Source organism: Hirundo rustica, chromosome 1, assembly GCF_015227805.2.
Source record: "Hirundo rustica isolate bHirRus1 chromosome 1, bHirRus1.pri.v3, whole genome shotgun sequence".
In the NCBI taxonomy this organism is placed as follows: Eukaryota; Metazoa; Chordata; class Aves; order Passeriformes; family Hirundinidae; genus Hirundo; species Hirundo rustica.
Genome location: NC_053450.1, coordinates 52061620 through 52083032, shown reverse-complemented (window position 1 = coordinate 52083032; position 21413 = coordinate 52061620). Strand labels below are relative to the sequence as shown.

The 21413-nt window shown below is 39.7% G+C and overlaps 1 protein-coding gene across 12 annotated transcripts in view; it reads right to left on the bottom strand.

The window, feature by feature from the left end:
• Positions 1-21413, bottom strand: part of MTCL1 (microtubule crosslinking factor 1) — a 127712-nt gene that overhangs the window by 16799 nt on the left and 89500 nt on the right. For 8 of the 12 annotated variants that reach the window (XM_058423597.1, XM_040057863.2, XM_058423625.1 and 5 more), the window contains 5 exons: positions 15924-16016; positions 12887-13117; positions 11138-11326; positions 4888-5055; positions 830-1084 (listed from right to left, as the gene is read on the bottom strand). In XM_058423597.1, coding sequence (XP_058279580.1) covers positions 830-1084; positions 4888-5055; positions 11138-11326; positions 12887-13117; positions 15924-16016 — 936 coding nt within the window. The remainder of the gene's footprint in view (positions 1-829; positions 1085-4887; positions 5056-11137; positions 11327-12886; positions 13118-15923; positions 16017-21413) is intronic. The other 4 variants (XM_040057892.2, XM_040057920.2, XM_040057930.2 and 1 more) reach the window with 1 other exon arrangement.

The following is a 21413-nucleotide window of genomic DNA, read 5'->3' as shown; positions in this document are numbered from 1 at the left end:
TAAGGACAGAAAGCATTCAGTTAGTTGAGGACCCACAATTTCAGTTGTTTCTCTTGCTTTTCCTGGAATGCATTACTCAGAGTTGAACAATCTTCAGTAAAAAACAGTGTTTTAACACTCTCTCATAAATCTTTTTTTGTACAGCTTCCAGCCTGATAATAAATTCATTAGGTATTATTTGTCTCTAATACTAAGCAGATGAAAATACAGATAGCCTTGAAAACAAGGGCATAGGTATGCATTTCCCAAATTTGCAAAAGGTAACAGAGGTTTGCACAAAATTCATGTGACCAATATTCTTCTGAATATTTGGTACTGGTAACTGTGTTTGTTATCAGTCAGAGCCCTTCATGTTAACCATTCTGTTCCTTTGCCAGAGAAAAAGAATTCAGTTGAGACCGAATAGTTGCATCATCTGCATCTTTGGTGGCTAATTCATAGATGAACAGTCTCTTTTGCCAACCAAACCTTGAATAACTCTGTGGCTTGAGTGTTTTAGAACACAGATACACTAAAGCTTTCAAACAGAATGTGACCATGCTCGTCCAGGGTAATTGAAATGGGGAAATGACCTCTAACCTAGAGCTGATTTCACATAAGTGGTCTTTTATAGGGACTATGAGCATTTTCCTTTTACTCCCTTGTGTATATAAGCTGTTCCGTAACATGAGAAACATTGATGTAGCCAATGAAGCAAAATCATTCCTGTGCTGCTTCTTAATGTTGTCCCTTGAGCTTGGCCTGAGTGTAGTAATAATACAATGGCCTCATTCTTTCAGACAGGCACTGCTCACCCAAGATGACTCCTCCTTATCTGACGGCTCCTTACCTGCTCTATCCGCCTGAGCAGCTCCTTCTTTTGGCGGTCCCATTCTCGCCGGTCTCTGTCAAGCCTGTCCAAGAGCTCCACCTTTTCCCGGTTCCAGTTCTTCTCACTGTGCTGGATTTGCCAGCGGAGGTCCATCACCACACTGTGACTGTCAGCCAGAAGCTTCTTGTGCTCCTCTCTTTCCCTTTTAAAAGCTCCCTTTGCATCCAAGCCAAGACCTGTTTCTCCGGAGGTGTTCTCACTTTTCCCTTCCAGCTGGCAATAAAGTCAAATGTTACTAGGATGTTAAACTTTCTGCAATAAAAACCTGTGTCTGACAATGAAGTAAAAACCTAACTTCACAAAGGTGATGGCAGAATAATAACAGTTCTGATATCTTAGGATCTCAATAAATGATCAAATATGTTCAGTGTGGAAAAAGTCTTAAAATCAAGACAGTGAAAACTACAGGGAATTACTTCTCAAGCTCTACCAGTTCATGTTCTTAAGGCAACAGTTATGATCTTTCTGATGGGAATATAGTTACCAGTAATGAAGGAAACATGGAGATAAACTCCAACCTCATCATTATCTCTGAGACAATTTCCAGGACAATGTCCTCAGCTACTGCTCTGCTTTTGTGGTCTCACTCAGTGCACCTGAAACCTGGGGAGGGTGAATTCATCTTCTGAAGAGACTTCTCCCACAACAGCCCTCAGCAGTGGTGTTACTGTACGACTTTCCTGCCTTACAGCAAGAGAAGGTGTTAGCAGCAGCAGCAGATGCACCAAGATCATTCCCCCCATCTCTGAGGTTCTGGAGTCTGAACTGATTTCACGGGCAGTTATCGGATGCCACGTTCCCCCCTTTCTTCAATTTCATGACCGGGGTAGGCTTAAACAGGTCAGAAGAACTGGCTCAAGGTAACAATAAATTCAAAGGAAAACATAGGTTCCATGGGATGTCAGGAAGTTTCTAGTTGAACCTTCTGCTTCCAGCATGGTATGCTCTGAGGTCAGAATGGGTTGTACGGGACTTTGTTCAGATGGATCCCGAAAAACCTCCAAGTGCCGAGATTGCACAACCTCTCTGGTCAAGCTGGGCCAGTGCTGGACTGTTGTAAGCAGGAAAAAGTGCTCAATTGTTTTGTGTAAGTTCAAGCAAGTGAAGAATTTATCCTTGGAATCTGACCTTCTGTTGACAGCTCAGTAGGTGTGTGTGTGACTCAGAATGGGATACATCTCTATCCCCTAGCTCTGCAGGTGAAATGGAGTGAAAAGCAGTGAAAACTCATTTCCACCTCTGGAGCTAACACTGTCCTCAAAAATGAGAGGCAGCAGGTCTGCTGGGAAGCATATTCTTCTAGCAAGAGAGAAGGACAATACCTTCACCTTGCCCTATGTGGAAAATAAGCTCAAATTTTCTGAACAAAAAAATTTCAGACTGGATTCAGGAATGATGCTTACTAGTCTCTGGAACAACCTCCCCAAACCATTGACTGAGAGATTATTGCTTGAGTTACTTAAATTGTACTGAGCTGCAGAGAACATCCTGTTACAGCCACTTACAGTGACAGGGAAGTTGTAAAACACTAGCGTCTTCTACCACTAATTTTCAGAGTCCGGTTGTTTTCTTTCAAATGACTAAACAACCAACCAAAAAACCAAAAATTCTGAAAGAGCAGCATCCTATTTTAACAAAGCTGACATGACATAATCTTTCTCACACCTGTGCACCATATTATATTACATTATATTATATTATATTAATTATATTATATTATATTATATTATATTATATTATATTATATTATATTCACCCCAGACATTCTGAAGCTGGACTATTGGTCAGAGTCCTAGTGAGGGACCCCCATATCCTTAATGAGTCCCGTGTCCTTAATGCAAATTCTCAAAGCATTCATAGGGTTTGGCCCCTAACACTAACTCCCCATTTCTTCCAAAATTTTCTCAGTTTACAGGTTCCTGAATACTGTGATTTTTCACTTGCTGAGATGGAGCCTGAAAATTACCGTGACTCTTTATTGCCTCAGCATTATCACATTTACATATTTGGGAGAATTTTCATTATTTCCTATTTTAAAAACAATCCCCGTGGATCCTTCTGCCAAATAAGATGTATATGCAGTTCTGACAGACAAAATTCTATTTTTAATGAGCTTTGCAGTGCTAAAACTCCAAAGCAGAAATGACAGTACACTGTCACCTCTGATACACAGTAGTTTTATATCAAAAGAGTTTTCTTTCCTTTTTTTTTTCTTTCCTGTACAGAGATAGTTGAAACATCAAAATGCAAAACCATCGCCAGTGACTATTAATTAGGAGTTGACTGTCTCGAGGAAAACGCTTTTGTCAATTGACCTACTGCTTCACAAAAAAGGTGGAAAACAGCAGCAGTGAGGATAACAGTGGAGACTGGAAAGACCTTGATCCTCTGTGGGCCTGCCAAGATGTTGCCAGCTCCATATGAAATCTGTGGTGGGAGGTAAGTTCATCACCACCCAACAACACAACAAAATAGCATCATGAGAGATCCTTCTACACACGTGAACCTGACAGACTTGGATAGTATTTGGTTAAAGCTGTGCTGTCTTTTTTCCTACTGCATTCAGGACCTGTTTTTACTGTAATAGAAATATTGTGGGAGAATTGGCTAAGGAAGAGAGTTTCATGTCTTAAATATTGGCCAGGTTCATTCTTTTCATTTGCCTGAAAAAACGTACAGAGTAACACCCATTGCCCAGTAATTTTCAAACGTTATATATTATTTCCAGCAGAGCAGCAGAGGTAGTGAAGAGCCTGGTCAAAGCCCCAGAAGGAAGGGTGAAAACCCCTGATCAGGAGCGGCAGCACCGTCCTGGGGCCAAATACCAGCCAAAGTGGCAGCCTGGAATTTTATTGCCCATGCAAAGGCAAAGCAGGAAAGCTTGGCAGTTCTGTGGTCAGACTTTTCTCTAAGTTTTGCTCTTTGTTGTCATTGCGAGCTTAAGGTAAATCTGTCAACAACACATTTCAGAAGGAGCCAAAACAGGAACTGATTTTGTTTCCTTTTTCAAGTGATACATTGTTCAGAAATGCTTGTGTGCTGTGAAGCAGCAGAACTAAGAATTTGAATCTTTTGGGAGAAGACTGCTAAAAATGAAAGCTGCCTCCTTCATCCCGGGAAAGCAGCCCAGAGTACCTGGGCAGGAAAAGCAGTGCTCACATCTCAGCTCTGTGTGTCAGCAAGCCTCTAAAATGTAGTAAATCCTTCTAAATGTACCACCCTCCCACCAGTGAATATTTTTATTATATTTTCCTTCTGAAGAGAAGCTTTACAATTTTCCTCAAGATCCGAATGTACTAATTCTCCCACTCCTCCTCTCTTCAATGTAAAATAAGAGCTTTTATGCCATCAGATCTAGAAATAAATTCTTGTGGGTTTTTTACTGATTTTTTTTTCATGCTGCTTCAGAAACAGTACATTATCTGTGAGTGGACATACATGACACTATAACACCTGGCACCAGGTTTTATATAAATATCTTTAACAGTATCCCATGGCTCTCTCTTTGTTGGAGTGCCATTCATCACTAATCAGTAGCTTTGAATGGATGATTTAGTATTAATATATTGATCTATCACTTCAGTGTTGTTGAATCACTCTATTCTCTCCTATAAATCAAATACTGCAGTTGTTACATACCGAGGCACAGTGATGAACTAATTGTGAGCATGCCAACCTCAAGACATTTTTCTCTCCAATAAATACAGACACCCACCAGTCTCATTACCACAGCTGATACATTACCACCCAGTTCTGCTCAGAAAATACAGCAAGGGGTTCAGTTCCTTTGTTCTCACCTACATCACACAGTGCCCACTGCATGGGCCCTTGTACTGGGACAACTGGAAATCCAAGAGGTAACTCAAGTGGCAAAGATTCGATCAGGCTTCAGGTGAGGGCTTTCAGACACCAGGATAAAACGCATTAATAAAGTCCCCTTTCAGTTTGTCATAAATTTCCTGTGTCATTAAGCACCTCAGCTGTTCTTTACAGGTGTTGGACTTAGGGCACGTTACCTGTTCGAGGCGACACTTCAGTTCAGTCACTTCCACCTCCCAGGCTGCCTTGTGCAGGGCATACTGCTGCTGGAGCCCCTGGCGCTCCCGCTCCTCGTCCCGCAGCTCCAAGCGGAAGTCATCCAGCAAACCCTTCAGAGCGTTCAGGAGCTTCCGGTTTTCACTTGCCTGACACAACCAAGTAGAAAAAATGCTGTCACTGGGTGCTGGCTTTAACCCCCTGTTTCATCATTTTAGGATGAAAAATGACTGCGTGTCCACTGAGTGGGAGAGAAAGTGCCTGGCTAATTTTTGCATGAGAAAACTAATAGCAATGTCTTCTCTGTCTACAGGCTGCTCAGGAAGTGGTTGAGTCACCATCCCTGGAGGTGTTTAAAAGATGTGTGGCTGTGACACTTTGGGATGTGGTTTAGTGGTGGAATTGGCAGTGTTAGGTTTATGGCTGGACTCGATGATCTCAAAGGCCTTTTACAACGTAAATGATTCTATGCTTCTAGTGCTTATGCTTCCTGAAAGCCAAGGATACTTAATTCACACTGAAAAAAGCACTAAGCATCTTTCTGGACTGAGGACATCATTAATCATTAATAATTTTTTTTTTTTTTAATCCTGTAAACCCAAATTTAGAAGAGTATCACGCCTGAGGTTTGTTGGGTAGCTACACGTCTGCCTCACACATACAGTCATTACTCAGTACCAAATCCCAAATATTTGTAAACTACATAAAAAGAAAGGGGATAACTTTTCAATGCTTTTGTATTATCAGGTAAAATTATTTTGGGAAATGCAGCGAGGCTTTGAGCTGAGTGTCTCTGCTAAGGTGTTTCATTAGTCCGTACCTCATATTCCTGCTCCACGCCAGGCAGCTGCACCCAGTTTAGTTTCGCAGCAGCAGCCTTCTTGGTACCAAAGGCATGAAGGCCAGGGAGGCCTTTGAGGGGACCAAAGAGCAAACCCCCATTCATGTCGTGTTGAGAGTGTCATGGCCATACTGAAAATGTTGTCAGAGCTCTTGTAGCCAAAAGCCAAGAGCAGAGCTAAATTAAAAGTCTAGCCCAGAGGTGACATCATATATTCTAACTCAAATCTTATTTCTTTTTCCTTAGTTTTGGCATTTACCTTCTGCACATTCTCTGGGCACTTGCAAAACCTGCCATTTTTATGTTAAATATCAAAAAACGTTTTCTAAATATTCCTTCTGGATGAGTAAAAGAAAAGGTTTCCCACTATATTTTTTCACAGTCATTGAATCAGAAGACAGAAATATATTATTTATTTATCCAAAATTTAAATCAAATATTCCCAATGAACCTCTCAAACACCAGAGAGTAACCAGAGATTGTATCTGACAAGTTATCCTGACTAGAAAATACTTTAATGAAAATTATGCTTGACTAGCAGGCACAGCAAGGGGCAGAAAAATGGGAAAGTAAATTTTTTTACTCAAAAAATTCATAACTTAATTACCTGTTTCTCAGGAATGTGTTAACTTGATTGGGAAGGCCTAACTCAATTTAGATGTCTCCATCCTTGCATGATAGTCTAATTGAGTTTATTTTTCAATTGTTTTACCAAGTGAAGGCTTACGACATTCCCTGTTACTTGGTATTTCATGAAGAAACTACATGAGGGCTTCTTTGAAGACAAATCAAGTAAACAGATGTACACAAAAATCTAAATAATCGTCATGTGCTTTTTTTTCAATGGCAGTACTTAAAAAATTTTATGTAGACAACCAAGCTGTCTTCATATGCTCATCAGATTTTTGGCATCACTGAACCCACCTCACCCATTTTTGTAATCACTTATCATACATGCCAAGGTGCCTCTTTCCTTTAAAAAAACAAAAAAATGCGGTCTACTTTTTCCAAGCCACTTGATGCATCAGCAAAAATATGCTAGATGTAGGGAAATGACTGCAGGTGCTCATTGACTGACCTATGTGTTTGGGCTAATGAAAAGTGATGGTGTACAAGATGGGGTTTTACAAGAAATGTACCCACAGAAGCAGAATTAATTCCATTAACATTTAATGCCAATTAGCAGTTTCCTGCTATCCAGCAGCAGTCTCCATCGTGCATATAAGATCACCTACTATTCAATATGCAATGAGATTTTATGTTTCCACCATGCATTTTCATTCTAGTACCTAATTAAGGCTAAATTCTCCAAACATTTCAAGCCCCTTGTGTAATAATCAGAATAAGAACTCCTTTGAAGTTTTGCCCTTAATGTCACAACAGAAGCTGCTGGGTATTGAAGGCATCAAAATCTGGTCTCATCGTCTTTGAAAACCCTGACTCCAAATGTCACATTCTGTGTTTGCGGGCGTGCTGTACAACCCTTTCTCTGGCAAAGCAGTCAAAAGGCTCCACAAGAGAAATGAGGCAGAAGAAAAATAAAATCAAATGGCACTAAAGCAGGTTGGATCTCTCATTCCTGTGCATACATTTGATAATTTCAGAGTGCTGTGAAATTTGGTTTGCAAAGAAAGAAGATATGGACTGGTACAGAAAGGAGACAAGCCTCATTGCAGGTTTGTAGCCTACGGGGATGAGGGCATTTCTTATTTCTAGAGGCATTAGATCAATGCCACTGTTACGAGCAAAGTACCCCAGGTGCTCCCTGGCTTGCTGGGATTTTAATTACCTTGCCAATATAAATCCAATTTTGGTTACATACTTTGTACTCCTGGGGAGAAATCTCTTCTGCATGACTTTGTATCTATTTTCAGAAGTTGGAGCAGTCTGTGAAATTACTTTTTTCTGTTTTGCCAAACTGGAGTGGTTTTAGAGAACAGAGGAAGTAGTTTTGAGAGAATGTGCTCTGAAATACATTGATTACATATAGCCATGTTTAAGATTTTTTTGGCAAAACTGCCAAACAACTTATTCATAAGACTAAGTCCTGTAAATACACAAGTATGGTTATAGCCTTCCCCTTCCTTTCAGGTATGTTGCACAGCAGAAATTTTGCACAGCTGTGATTCTCTGGACAGTCTTCCATGCAAGGAGATGGCTCTTTAGCACCTTACCTGTTTCTAAAATTTAAAGCTTATGTGAATCTCACTGATTTACAACTGATCAAAGACAAGATAATTACAAAGGATTTGTAAAAGTTTAACGACTTGTATCCACAGCTCTGGATTTATAGAAAAAACAACCAACAACAAACAAAACCTTTATGCAGCAAACTCCAATTAAATTCCAGGACACTGGAGCATTTATTAAGTTGAGTCAACCACAGAAACAAGAGCATCCAACTCTAGAAAAGTTTTGGACAAGAGCACTTGTTTGCAGTTTGGTTCTGCTTTCATTCACAATTCATTTTTCTCTGAGAATTTCACTTGAGATTTCACTGAAGACTTTAGCCACTGCCTGGTATTACAAGCAGTTTAGTAGAGGAGTCAGTTAAAACCACAAGGTCAGGAGCCTAAACAGCAAAAAAGAACCATGTATTTTTTCTGTTTAATCACAGATCTAGGCAAAAGAAAAGCTGGTGCAACTCATCTTAGTATAGTCAGGGCTTAATGACTATTCCTTTGGGCTTTTCTCTTATGAGAGAAAAGAGATCTAATTGGGGATTTTTTGATACTCCTCCCAGCAACAACACTACTGTATTGGTTTTTAAAGTTTCTTCCACTAGACTACAGATGCGTAAACACTTTTCTCCTTATTCCCTTATCTTACGCCGTCTAACAGGCATCACATCCCTATACTCAACAGAAACAAAGCTCTTCTTTTCCAGGCTGTTCTCCCTGATCTCTTACCACACACATAGAAACACTGAGTTATAGCAAGTGCTCCTCTGCTGTGCCACCAGTCCAACTTGCTTGATTATCTCCTAAACACGATCAAACGTCCAGCCTGGCTCTTAACCTTGCCTGACACTTTCTGCTGTGTCCCCAAGCTACCAACCAAGGGACAATCCCAACAAGGGAGAGATCAACTGACCTCTCTCAGACTCCTTACTACTCTGCTTCTTTCCAGCTTGCCTTTTTTTCCTCCCCTTTCTGCTCTGCCTTGCCTTCACACACTGTCCAAATAAAACCATAGACAAGCCAGACTGGTGTACTTTCCGGCCAGCTGAGTATCTCAATATAGCAATATAAAATTAAAAGCTGCATGTTGAAATTAAGGCCTCTGGATTTATATTTTTTCTCAAAACAATTCCACTTTCCAGGCAGGGTAAAAAAAGTCAGCAGCAAGAGTGCAGTCTGAAAATACAAGCCATTAAATATTAACATTGAATGTTAAAAATAAAAATGGGTAACCTCAGGTTACCGTAAGCCTTTTCTTTTTTCTGACCTAGTTATCTCAGCCACTCCTAGACTAACTAAAAGTTTCATTCCTGACGTGAAGTAAGTGTTGATGCATTACATCTTGGAGCTTGTCAGGCAGATCCGGCAACTTTGGGTTCTCCTGGGCACGTGCAAAACTTGGAGACTTCCAGCTGCACCACTCATTCCAAATTCCCTGTATAAACAATGTTTGTTTCCAGTTGTGAGTGTAAGGAACCTGAAAAAACCCCCTCAAGACTCAGCGTGTTTCTCAGCACAGCAGTGTTTGTGAGAAGATGCTCTAGAGTGTGCAAGTAAACCAAATAATAGTGCTTAAAATGAGAAATATTTACCAAACTCATTCATACTTGCAGTGTCAAAATTACACTTTTTCCTGGTTGGGAAGCAAGGAATCTATTTTATCTTGACAAGTTCATTTGGATATCATGCAAATTTATTAACATGGGGAGTACTGAGATGTGGTCAGTTCCTACAGATCAATTATTTAAGCAGGATTAGCTGGAACTGCTAATGTATGTGATGTATATAAAAATGAATTATAATCAATTTATTGCCCATTTCTGCCACCTTAATTGAGATTAATGCCTAAGCAATGATTATTTCAACAAATACATAATTTATTTGAATGTTCTTGGTTATTTTAAGAGCTCTATATGGAAAGTCAGTACATGATGGAGTTTGTACAGAAACAGCATTTTGGTATGTATTTATATTAATAATTCCAGATTAAATCAGTCTACAGATGGAATGCAGTCAAACGATATGTTCAAGAGCATCTCTAGCATGGCCTTCTACAGCCTTTTACCTTGCTGAGAGGAAGACAGTGATGGGTCTGTGTGACCAGCAAGGTAGAACATTTCCAAACGCCAAACTGATCAAATTGATACTAATTTGATAGCAGAGTTTGCAGAAATTAATAACTAGAGAAAATCCTTTTTATAGGATAGAGACTTCCTGTTGCCTGCTGCAACATGTAGGCAGTTAGCAAACAGGTTGTCCATAATCATGAAAGTCTGGGGAGTTCAAGGTGAAGAACTCAGATGCAAAGAGACACAACCCCCAGGGCCTGCTGTGACTCCAGCAAAGTATTGTGATCACAGGGAGTACATATTTGCCTGAGAGCTGTCACTGTGGAACAGGCTCCCAAGCCAAAAGCCTGGATAGAGAAGAGACATCAGGCATAAAGACCGAAGACATTTTTCCCCCCTGAATTTGTTTTTCCTGTAGAATTCTTGCTCCATTCTATTTATGATTGCAAATAGATCCATGTAACAGGATGGTCTCACATGAATGGTTTTCATTTTATAAATATAAGAAATCTGTCTTCCTTGAATATTTTCTATTTGTGTTGTTGGGATAGTTGGTATACTAAACGTACAAATAAAAAGGCTAGGATATATGGCAGTGCTCTGACACACAGATGATGCCAGGGAAAAGTTAAGGGTACAGGAGATGCCAGGGAAAACTTCACATAATTTGATTTCAGGCTTTCAAAAACAAGCTCAATGACAGGAAGGAACTTTTACACTGTTTTCCCATCATCTCTAAGGGAAATGTTAAATACATGTGCTAGTTTCTTCTAATTATTTTAAGGAAATAAAATCACATGTTCTTGCTAGAAGCTTGACAGTAGAGTACAATAGATGTGCTCAGAAAAGAGGAGCATGTAAATTCTGCAAACCATCACATACTTATAGATGTTTCTGGGCAAACAGCCACAAGAGGAAATAGGATTTTTCACTGATAGCATCTGTCAACAGAAGAACAGTAAACACGTGGCTCGTGATTAAATTTAAATATAAATATAGTGGATGAAATCCGCTGTAATTTTTGTGTAGCTTGAAGTATTTGCACAATACGATTCTAGGTGATTTAACACAGCAGCACAGAACTCTCTCAAAAAATCTACAGTTTCCATTCCCAGGGCAAGATATATAAATGGTATCGTACCTGCTTCTGCTGCTGCAGTAATTCTGCAGTCTGCAGCTGTGGTCCATGATCCGTGCTCTCTGCGGTGGGACGCTGGGAGAAATCTGTCAGTGCAAACACAACATCCTCTTCCTCCTCCTCTCGCTCTGCATGATTTGCCTTCTGCTCAGACTGAATGCCGAAGTCTGGGAGGGCCTCAGGGTGCTCGATCTAGAATTCAAGAGGGAACACAGGACATGCTTTTGCCATTTACCTCTGGGGCCAGAAACCTACTGAAGGACTAAGGGAAGGGACTACATCTCTGTGGTGGCATATATTGACTTCAACTTGGGCTTCAGAACTGATCTTTGGGCGATACATCACATACTGCATATGTGAACACAACACTATGCAGGCCTGCAACACGGGATTTATGCAGCTGAGATGGGTATAATGTCACATAATGGACATAATCCATCACACATTAGTCAAAAACTACACAAGACACTGGTGCATTTTATGATGAAGTAATGGAGATTAGGAAGTATCCAAATCTATCACTTTATTTTCTGCAAAGTGTGAGCAAAACATGACTCCAATAATGACTACAGCTGGGCTGGTAATAAATTAACCAGTCAAAAAATCCAAACAGTCAAGAAATGAAAGCTTTTTGGTATTAGAAGATGAGCTAATTTACACAGAAGCAAATTAACACTGCTGAAGTAAAGTAGAAGCAAATGATTTATAAATAGATACTCATCTCTTGTTTCTGACTCATATTACCACAGCAGATGAATCTAAAGATATCCGTCCACCCTTTATCTAAGAATACAAAACATTGGAGTATTCAACTTAAGCATACTCCAACCAGACCTGAAAGGTTACTCGTACTACCAAATGCAGCAAATCTTGAAAAACACTAGGTGCAACAGGATCAGAAATACTGAGAAAAATTACTTTGTTTCTTACCGAAAGGCTTCAGAATTGTACGAACCTGCAAAACAAATCTATTGTTCTCAAGAATTTAGTATAAAATGTCAGAATGGGAAAACACTATTTGTTTTTTTTTAGCTAAGGAGCAAATGGTAATTCTGGGTGTGCAACCCAGCCCTTCCTTCACAGTGCACGTTGGCTGGCAACCAGACCCCTGCTGAGATGCGTCAGCTTGGGGATTCCAGGTTGCTGTACACTTCTGAAATTCCTGATCTTGATGAAGCCTGTACTTAGAAGAGCACCATGATGACGACTGGTGTACTGCTGCTGACGGTGACAGACGTGTGTATGGAGAAGGGGAACAAATAAGGATGATTCACTGTAAATTCCCACATGAAGCTGTGTAATTCTCCTGCCAACATAGAAACAGAGCTTCCCTCCATCTGTATTGCTGAAGGCTTTGTAAGGAACACTGTGCGCAGGATGAGAAAAACAACGGCACTCAATCCATCTAAACAGATTTTACTCCCTCACCTAGCTAATGTGTTTTTTCTCTTCCAAAAAATTACTCAGGAGTCATATCTTTTAGTACTAATTAGTTTTTCATTTACTATGAGAGAGTTTTTCAGGACCAGCTGTTTGTACTAGTCAAGGGTTTTGATTTAAAGATGGGTGATCTGTAACATATCGTGCAGAATATACTTCAGCACAAGCCAAGTTAAGCTGTCATGTTTAATTTGAATTCCCTTTCAACACAAGTGCAATTTGAAAGCTGCTGGCACCACATCATATTTCAAGTCTACACTTAAAGAAGGGACATCCCAGTATTCATCTGGGTTATTAAGGTGGGACAGTTACCTCTAATGTGTCCTCCCCTTCCTCCTCCATCCGCTTGCCTTGCCGCCAGTGTTTCAGCAGCCACTTCAGTTTGACATACAGGAGAAAGGTATCCTGCTTGAAATGCCTGAGTTCCTGCTGTAGCAGATTTTTCTCCTGACTCCAGGTCTTCTCCTCCAGTTTGTTCTGCAAAGTCAAGCTCTGCACTTCCAAGTCTTTTCTCCGCAGGGTCTGCATATGCTCCTCCTCCAGCTTTAATGGAATAACAGGCAACATGTCAACAGGGTGGTGTCCTGGGGCAGTCTCCAGGACTTGTACTTCATTGCGTGAGACAAACTGAAATCTCTAATTTTCATGAGTAGTGAGTAGCTATTGAGTTTGGTTCAATAAGTTCCTCAGCAGTTATTACTGCTGAGGAAATTAGAGGATAGCAGATGATAAGCTTTGCTTAGATAACCATATGAAAGTAACCTGCTGTGGAAGTGGATATTTACTTCAAAGATGCACAAGGGCTCTGAAGCTGGTTAAACATTTTACACCTCTCATATTTTCCTCCCCCTCTCGATTGTATCTCTGCAGTAGGTTCCCAGCACAGCCACCAGCCCACACAGCTGAACATATCACACCTACTAAATGCATCTGCAGCCATTTGTACAAGGTGGGACAACAGCTGCCCTTCAGACAACCTGTAATATTTGCTATGCAACTTCCCTTTACAAGCACAGATTCAATCTGTCCGCAGTTTCTATGTCTCCCTCTGACTCTAGAAGGGCAACACTTCTGAAGAAAACACCTCTAGTACCTCAGATACAACTACTGGTCCCTCACTTCTTGCAGTTCATGCTTGAAGGCATCTGAATGATACCACAGTAAACAGTCTCTCATTCTGGCCTGACTATATCTGGGACACAAGCAGGAACTGAAGAGACAGGAACAGATTGCAACTCAGCATTCAACATGTCTCAGCCTTAGTACTAAAATCACCAAGAAAAGTTAATTCTTTCGAGGACACATATTATGCCTCTTTCTATGCAAGGCCACCTGAAACATCACTCTTTAAATGTGACCTCTCCCTCAACATATAAAAATCAAACCGTGGCATGACCTGCACCCAACAGAACTCGTACAAGTTAGTTGTACAATATCTCATATTGTGCATAGAGGAGAAAGAGTTTCCACTTCAACCAAGCTGTGGCTTCTTCATAGATGAAGAAAATACAGATGGAAAATGAGTACAGAGTCACTGTTTATAGGTGCTAGTTTCTGTTTTCCATTCTGCAGAACAAAAGCCTCTCCTTTTCCTGACCAGCTCCATAGATGAAATCTGTGAAAGCCACAGTACACTTATGGACGCAGCAATCCAAACCATTGGGACACGCCCTGCAACAATGTTCATGTAAGTATAAAGAATATTGCAGGGACTAGGACTCCCTAGAGATAAATACTACTAAAAATATATATGTTTGATTTTCAAGACAACATTCAGATGCTTCTGAAACAGGTTACCAGTCCATACAAGATAGTTTCCTAAGGACTCGCCTGCCATCTAAATGATGTGCTCCAGCATAATGCAAGTTTTTAGCATCTATGTTACTATGCTTTAAAAAGTTACCAATTAAATTGAAATTATTTACAGTAGCAGCTAGCTTAAATGTATTTAAAATGAAGCTCAAAAATGCTCTGGAAAAAAATAGCCATAATGGCCCCAAAATCCTACACACAACTCCTAATAACAGTCATGGAGATTGTACACTGCTAGCACACATCAATTTCATATCATTAAACATTCCTAAAAATGAAATAGTAAAAAAAGGGCTGATTTTAAATTTAATTTTTACAGGAAGAAAGAAGTATATTTGATGCTGATGATGATTTTTCCACCAAATGAAGTTATGGTTAAATGCAGAAAAAAATCTGAGTAATTTTCACCAGAAATCATGGAAGGTGATAAAAAAGGAACATTATCAACAGGATGGGCATAATCCGGAAAAAAAAAAAGGAAGAAGAATCCAGAAGATGCTTTTATTCTTCTATTTCTACTGGCTATCAACATGAACAGCTAGCTTTGATTTTGGTGCATTTTTCTTGGTTTTGACAAGCTGTTATATTTCAAATCCCTGTGGTCATGAATTCTTGCAGAAGACCTTAGTGGAGGTAGATTCATAGAGTATTATGATGTTTCAATGGATAGCAATTACAAAAGAAAAGAACTTTAAGAGGCAGGCATAGCTTCCAAAAAGCTTTCACAGCCGAGGCAACTAAGAAGAAAATCAATTTACTGGTTGCCTTCAAAAGCTCCAGTGGAAACCTCCAGTGGAAGTCAACTGAAAATTAAAGCTAGTCATGAAAAAACAGAGAGATACCACTTGGGCATAAAGAGATTAGTTGAAACAAGGAAAAATTCTTAAGAGTATGCAACAATTCTGCTGAATTTAGTCTATGAAGTAAATTTAAAAAGAAAACTTCAGTTAGGAGCCAAACAGCCTGCAGAAATTAGCGACAGAGTTTTTCACTCTAGGAGCTAGAGATCACAAAATGATTGACTAATCTGTTCCAGCCTTCAAAAGAGGCTGTTTTATTCCCCAGCTATTAATACATAGATTGGAAGCATGGAGTATTGAGAAATACAAGAATGAATGTCCTGATTTGCTTCTCGGCTATGTGTGCAGAACAACTCCCCTGACTTCAGAGAGGTGCTGGATTTTCTTTCAGCTAGGAGGAGTCAGAATATGGTGTGGAGCCAGCTGAGCTCCCAGGGATCAAATGCACCCATTCCCAGGGAGCTGAAGGGTGACAGAATTCTCCATGCAGTATTTCATGTCTCTACGATGATTTTCCCTGCAGAGGGGAGGACAGACTTTCTCTCCACCAAGCAGAGAAGCCAGATTCACAGTGGCACAATAGGCTTGCATTTAGATTTCCCCTGATTCCAGATTCTTCATTAACTCACATGAGGTCAAACAGGCATAGACACAGGGACACAAGTTCCCACAGTCCTGACAAACAAGGCTCACATCACACATCATGCTGCATACCAGCAGGTGGATTTTGTATTTACCTGGATGATCCTTTCTGTAAACTTTTCTTGCTCCTCTCGGTGAAGTCTTGTCTCCTGCTCAAGCTGAGCCTGAAGCTCCTGTATCGATACATTCTGTACAGGTAAAACAGGGGAATCCCTGAGCTGATCAGCAGGACAAAGGGATAGGTTTAGCAGAAAATGTGTCTCCGAGGTGTAAAAAAAAGGAAAAAGGAGAGAGCCACGGGACAGACATCTGCACAACTCACAGTTATCAATAATTAAAACCAAAGCACAGTGTGCAAATAAACAACAATGTCCTAAATCTGTGTGGGAATTTCCTGTGTAGCCTCTACTGGAAACTAAAGATGGGATGCTGATATTACATATTAGATATTCCCTTCAGGCCTCTGCTCTGGGTTTGCACTTGAATAGCTGAGACTCCTCTTTGCAAGATGACATATTTGGAGGTGTATTTCTTAATCATAATCAAAACTGTAAAATTGTAACATCTCTGCACAAGATGAATCTAATACATGCATATTGAACCTAATTATTTATTTGCAAAAGTTTTGATAGGGCAGTTAATGGGATAGCATTTATTAAACCAACTAAGTATACATAAGGTCCCATTCCTCAGATACAAGACAGTTTTTTGCACAAGTCAACTTTTTTTTGTGATTTCTACTCAAAATAATGACTACAAGAATGTCACAGTGATAAGCTGTGTGGGCCTGAGAGCTGAACAAAAATAATTAAGTATCCCTCCTTTCAGGTCTAATACTGTTTTAATCTAAATACCTTCAATTTTATGTTCTCATTAAGTCTGGCATCCCATCAACTTTACTCCTGAAAGTTACTTAACTCAAAAATAAAGACCCAAGAAGGGAGAGTCAGATCTCATTATTTATACTACAGGAATTAATCTTGTGGCGCTTATATTTCTGATCAGAACTTTCTGTGCCCTTCACTTTGCGTCTCTCACGGTGGTGCTAAAACTGATTTATCTGGACAAAAGTGACGCTTGGCTGGATGCCATCCTCTTCACGTGTGCGACCACAGAAAACACTACAGCCCTAAACTCTTGCTTCCCACAGCAAAAATGTACTTAAAGATGGGATTGCTCTGGGCTTCCAAGCGTAATCCCCAATTCTCAGCTGGCCCATGTCCTGCGTGCTCCAGCCTCAGCAGCTGCAAGGACATAACTAGGGCTGTGGGACCGCTCTCACGGGCTGTGTTGTCATTTCCCCGCCGGCATCAGCCCCGGCAGCCACCTCCTCCCCAGGCACTCCTGCCACTTCCCAGAGCAAAGCCAGCAGCTGCTGCTGTTCAGGCCCGACAGCCCTTGTTGGAACATTTTGGTTATTCAAAACATGTTTCTCCCTGGAACAGACACTTCTCAACTCTACCCTAGGGAAAGATGAGATAAGGCAAATGGAAGTATCCCAAAAACTACCTGCAGGACCACGCTCTGCTGAAAACCAAAAGTGGACCTACATAGACTTTGTGGGCCCTAGCAGTCCCTTCTTTACTTCAGTCATTTATTGACTTGTGCATGTCTGTTTTGTACCTGAGGAAAGGACACTTCATCCCTTTGAAAGCTACACATAAAGTGACTAAGAGAACATTATCTGCCTTATCAATTTCACCTGTCTCTGTAATGTGTCTGCAGACATTTTGTAGGGCATAAGGCCAAAATCTGGTCTCGCAAGTAGTTTGAAAGGAATTGCTTGTGATGGGATTTGTCAGTTTTTCACAATCATTTGTAAATCATTAATTTAATTCTCTCATGCAATAAAGGAAAAATTAGTTTCACCAGGAATTTCTGCATTATTTTATTCTATTATGATTATTTTTATATTTTTATATTTTATTAATTTTATGTATTTATATATTTTTATTTTTAATATTTTTTATATATTTCTATTATTTTATTATATTATGATCAGGCTTCTTTAGGAGTATGGCAAACAAAAACCAAGGTATCAGTTCATTAATGTTAATTTTTAAAAAACCTGTTCTTTCCCTTTATGAATTCAAAATTATTAACCCATGCCATTTTTTTATAAATATGTAGCCCATGCAAAGCCAAATTTCAGGAAATTTGGGTGCTAGAATTATGTGCTAACTGTTGGAATTACTGAAAAGAAATTAAATATATCATAAAGGCAGATGCAGTATTACACGCTCACTGAGTCAAAATTACTGCTTTGCCTCTTTAAGGCAAAAAGATTTTGTAAGTCCTAAAGTAAATTCAAGTTTAAAAGCAGCTAGTGCATGAATGCAGAGCTGCACACCTTTTCCTTTTCAATGTAACCTGAGAACTCTTCATAGTCTATAGTAATATATAATCTCATTATATATTCTGGTCATTTCTACCAGAAGCATTAGGATATCTCCACTGCTCAAATCATGGGAGGTAAGGCTGCTTAAGTGCTTAATAGATTGCTGCTAAACAATCTATTAGGATTGTGAATGAATAATACTCATAAATGCATCATGTAGTATGTGTGTATGCAGTTCAGGTATCTGATACCGCACTGATGGATGTCTGGATGTTCATATCTGGAAATCAGTCCCCTACCACACAATCAGCAGGGTGTAGTCTGTGGCACAACTGTGGTTTTGTTTTGTAAGGCAACACTGCTACGAAATGGACACAACAGTTGATAATCTGTTATATTCCATTCTTTGTTCCCTTTGTTCTCCTTAAGGAATGCGCTCCGCAAGGAACGGAAGACACCTCGAATACGACAGCCACTGCACAAGGTACGGACATCACAGAACAGACGCAAACTCACTACAACCAGACATACAAACACAGTACCATGGGAACTACGATCTAGTGCTACTCTACCACAGCACCACAGAAACAGCTGCACTTCACCCACAGCTCAGCACCGACTAACAGTTTCCCAGGTATCCCAGTTATTGCATTACCAGATACGCTTCCACTCCTGTCCCCTCAGACAGGCACTGTCAAATCCTTCTGCTCAGTCCTTTTATCTCACCTGTTATCACTTCAGAACAAGCTAATCCATGCCGATGTCTTTACCTCAAGAGGATGCACAGAGAGAAGTCATCCACACCTGGGGACACCACCGCCTCTCCCTCACTGTACTGACCCCTTTCCCCCCATCTCAGAGTGTTGACAGGTTACTTTGCAGCTCATGCAATCCCACATTTCTGCCATGAATTGTTTTTACAAGATTCCCATCCAAGAGAAGGTATGGCTGGGTTTTACTTGTCTTTTTTCTCCATTTTACTGTAGCTAATTGCAACTTCAGTTCGCCTACAAACTTAATCAATTTATATGCAACAACCGTGAACATGAAATTTCATGGAATCTTTCTCTTATTTTTTTTTTTTTTTTTCCCCCAGAAATGATCAAACAAAATAAGGCCTGAGGAGGCAGGGTAAAATAACGGTCTCCAGCATTCATGTGCAATTCCAAGGAAGTCAAAAATGAATATTTTAAGCTGCTCCTCTAAAGCTACATTATAATGCTTTGGCATTTGGATCTTACATTTGAACACATAGTATAAAAATTGCTACTTTTTTGTAGATTGACAGCTGACCATTGCATGCAACAATCAGAAAGAAAGTTCCAGTGCCTTTTCTTATACTTTTTACATGCAATTCACATTTATCTGAATTTGCAGAGGCTGCTTCTGAAGATGTACTCTTCTTCTCACCTCTTAAAAATAGATAATATATATTCCATTTGCTAGTGTAGGCTAGGCAGCTGTGTGGTTATTTGTCTGTGCTTGTATGAAAAGACTCTGAGTTTGGGAAAAAAACAACACTTCAAGTCTTTAAAAATCTGTCCTATTGTATGGAGAGTACACAAAGTCTCACCCAGTTCGGTTAGGACTCAAATATCCAGATTTACATCATAAAGGGTCTTTTAAGCCATTACATTGTTAACCTCTACAGAACCTTACAAAGCAAGAAAGAATACAATGCATCAAAGTAAATTATTCTTGCTTCCCCTAATCTTGGTGGGAAGGAATAATCACAGCATCAGTTTATCTTTCTTCTTCCCACAGCTTTGCATTGGAGAAATAATGGAAATAAGACAAACAATTTTCTAAGTGGTCCTTGGTTGTTGTTGTTGTTTTGTTTGTCTTTTTTTACACCAGAAGAAAAAAGTCACAATGTGTACACATTGTAATGTGTTACCCTCCTGAAAAAACAAAACCTTTAACCAGAGAAATAGATGTGCAAATTTTCAGCACATGGCTGGGAGCTGCTGCAAAAACCATTCAGCTGAAAAACTCTCACATGGAATTATGAAAAATTCACAGAAACAGCACCAGTTAAAAAATAGAACAGTCAAAATATAGATCAAAATTCTCCTCATACATCCGAAATGAAACCATACAGAAGTTTTGATTCAAAGCAGGTGGTAAATTGACTTACCTAACTTGCACATATCTGTACCTGGTTGGTCCACACTTAACCCAGCAATTAACTTAGAGTTATACATTCCGTATTGGCATGATAAGTAAGGAAAATGGATAAACATATTAAAAATGCCTTAGGAGAAATTATTCTTCAGTGTGTGCTATTCCTATTTTATTACTAGTCCTCATGGAAAACTTGTTGTTTAAGACATGGTCTCACCTCCTCCAGCCTACCTGCTTTTATTTCAAATCTCTGGTGACAATTCACTCCTTTTACATTAATTCCCTTCAGTGTCCATAACCTGTGAGTGTCAGAGATTTTATGGTATTTTTCTACACAGAATTAAATGCATAAGTCTTTAAAAACCATGTGTTAAGATAATCAAACTCTGAAATGCAAAGTGCTTTTGCCTTGGATATACACTTGCTCAGGAAAAGACAGAACTGAGATCCATTGAAGGAAGAGAACTAGGAGATACAGCTCCAATTTAGAGCATCGGGTATCAAATGTAACACGACATATCTGGCCATTTGAAAGAGTGAAATTTTTCTTCTTCAGAATGTCTTCTTGCTTCTGAATAAAAAAGAGAAGATTGCTTGAGAAAACTGCCTTTGGTGTATGTCCATTGGCAGAAATCACCAAGTGAAAAATTATTTACTGTTTTTTTAATTGGTTTCCATCTGTTGCCGTAAGATGTTTGTTCCACGTTACGTTTTTTAGATCTCCTTTAGTTTGTTTTAGTCAAGGCAATTCTTATTAGTTCACTTGTTTTTTTTCTTGGACAGTAAAGAATTATTTCCCTGTCCCACCCTAACAGAGCTCTGCTAAAATAATGAATAATGGATGGAACATCCACCCCAATGGGCTCCAGCCTCCTACAAAAGCAGCTGAAAGGCTTGTTTCAGCAAGAAAACAAAGCCCTGCTCTTGAGGAAATTTCAAGATATTTCCCTTAGACTGGGACTCTAACCCACCTCTTTAACACGCAAATACATTCTAATAATCCTGTTGCACTAACAACTGCAGTGCAAAGCCCAAACAACTGCGGATGTTTACAGTTAGGCCACAGGGTAGTTTCAAGCACATGTCTATCTGCATTTATTGTATTTAATCAAACAATTAGGCT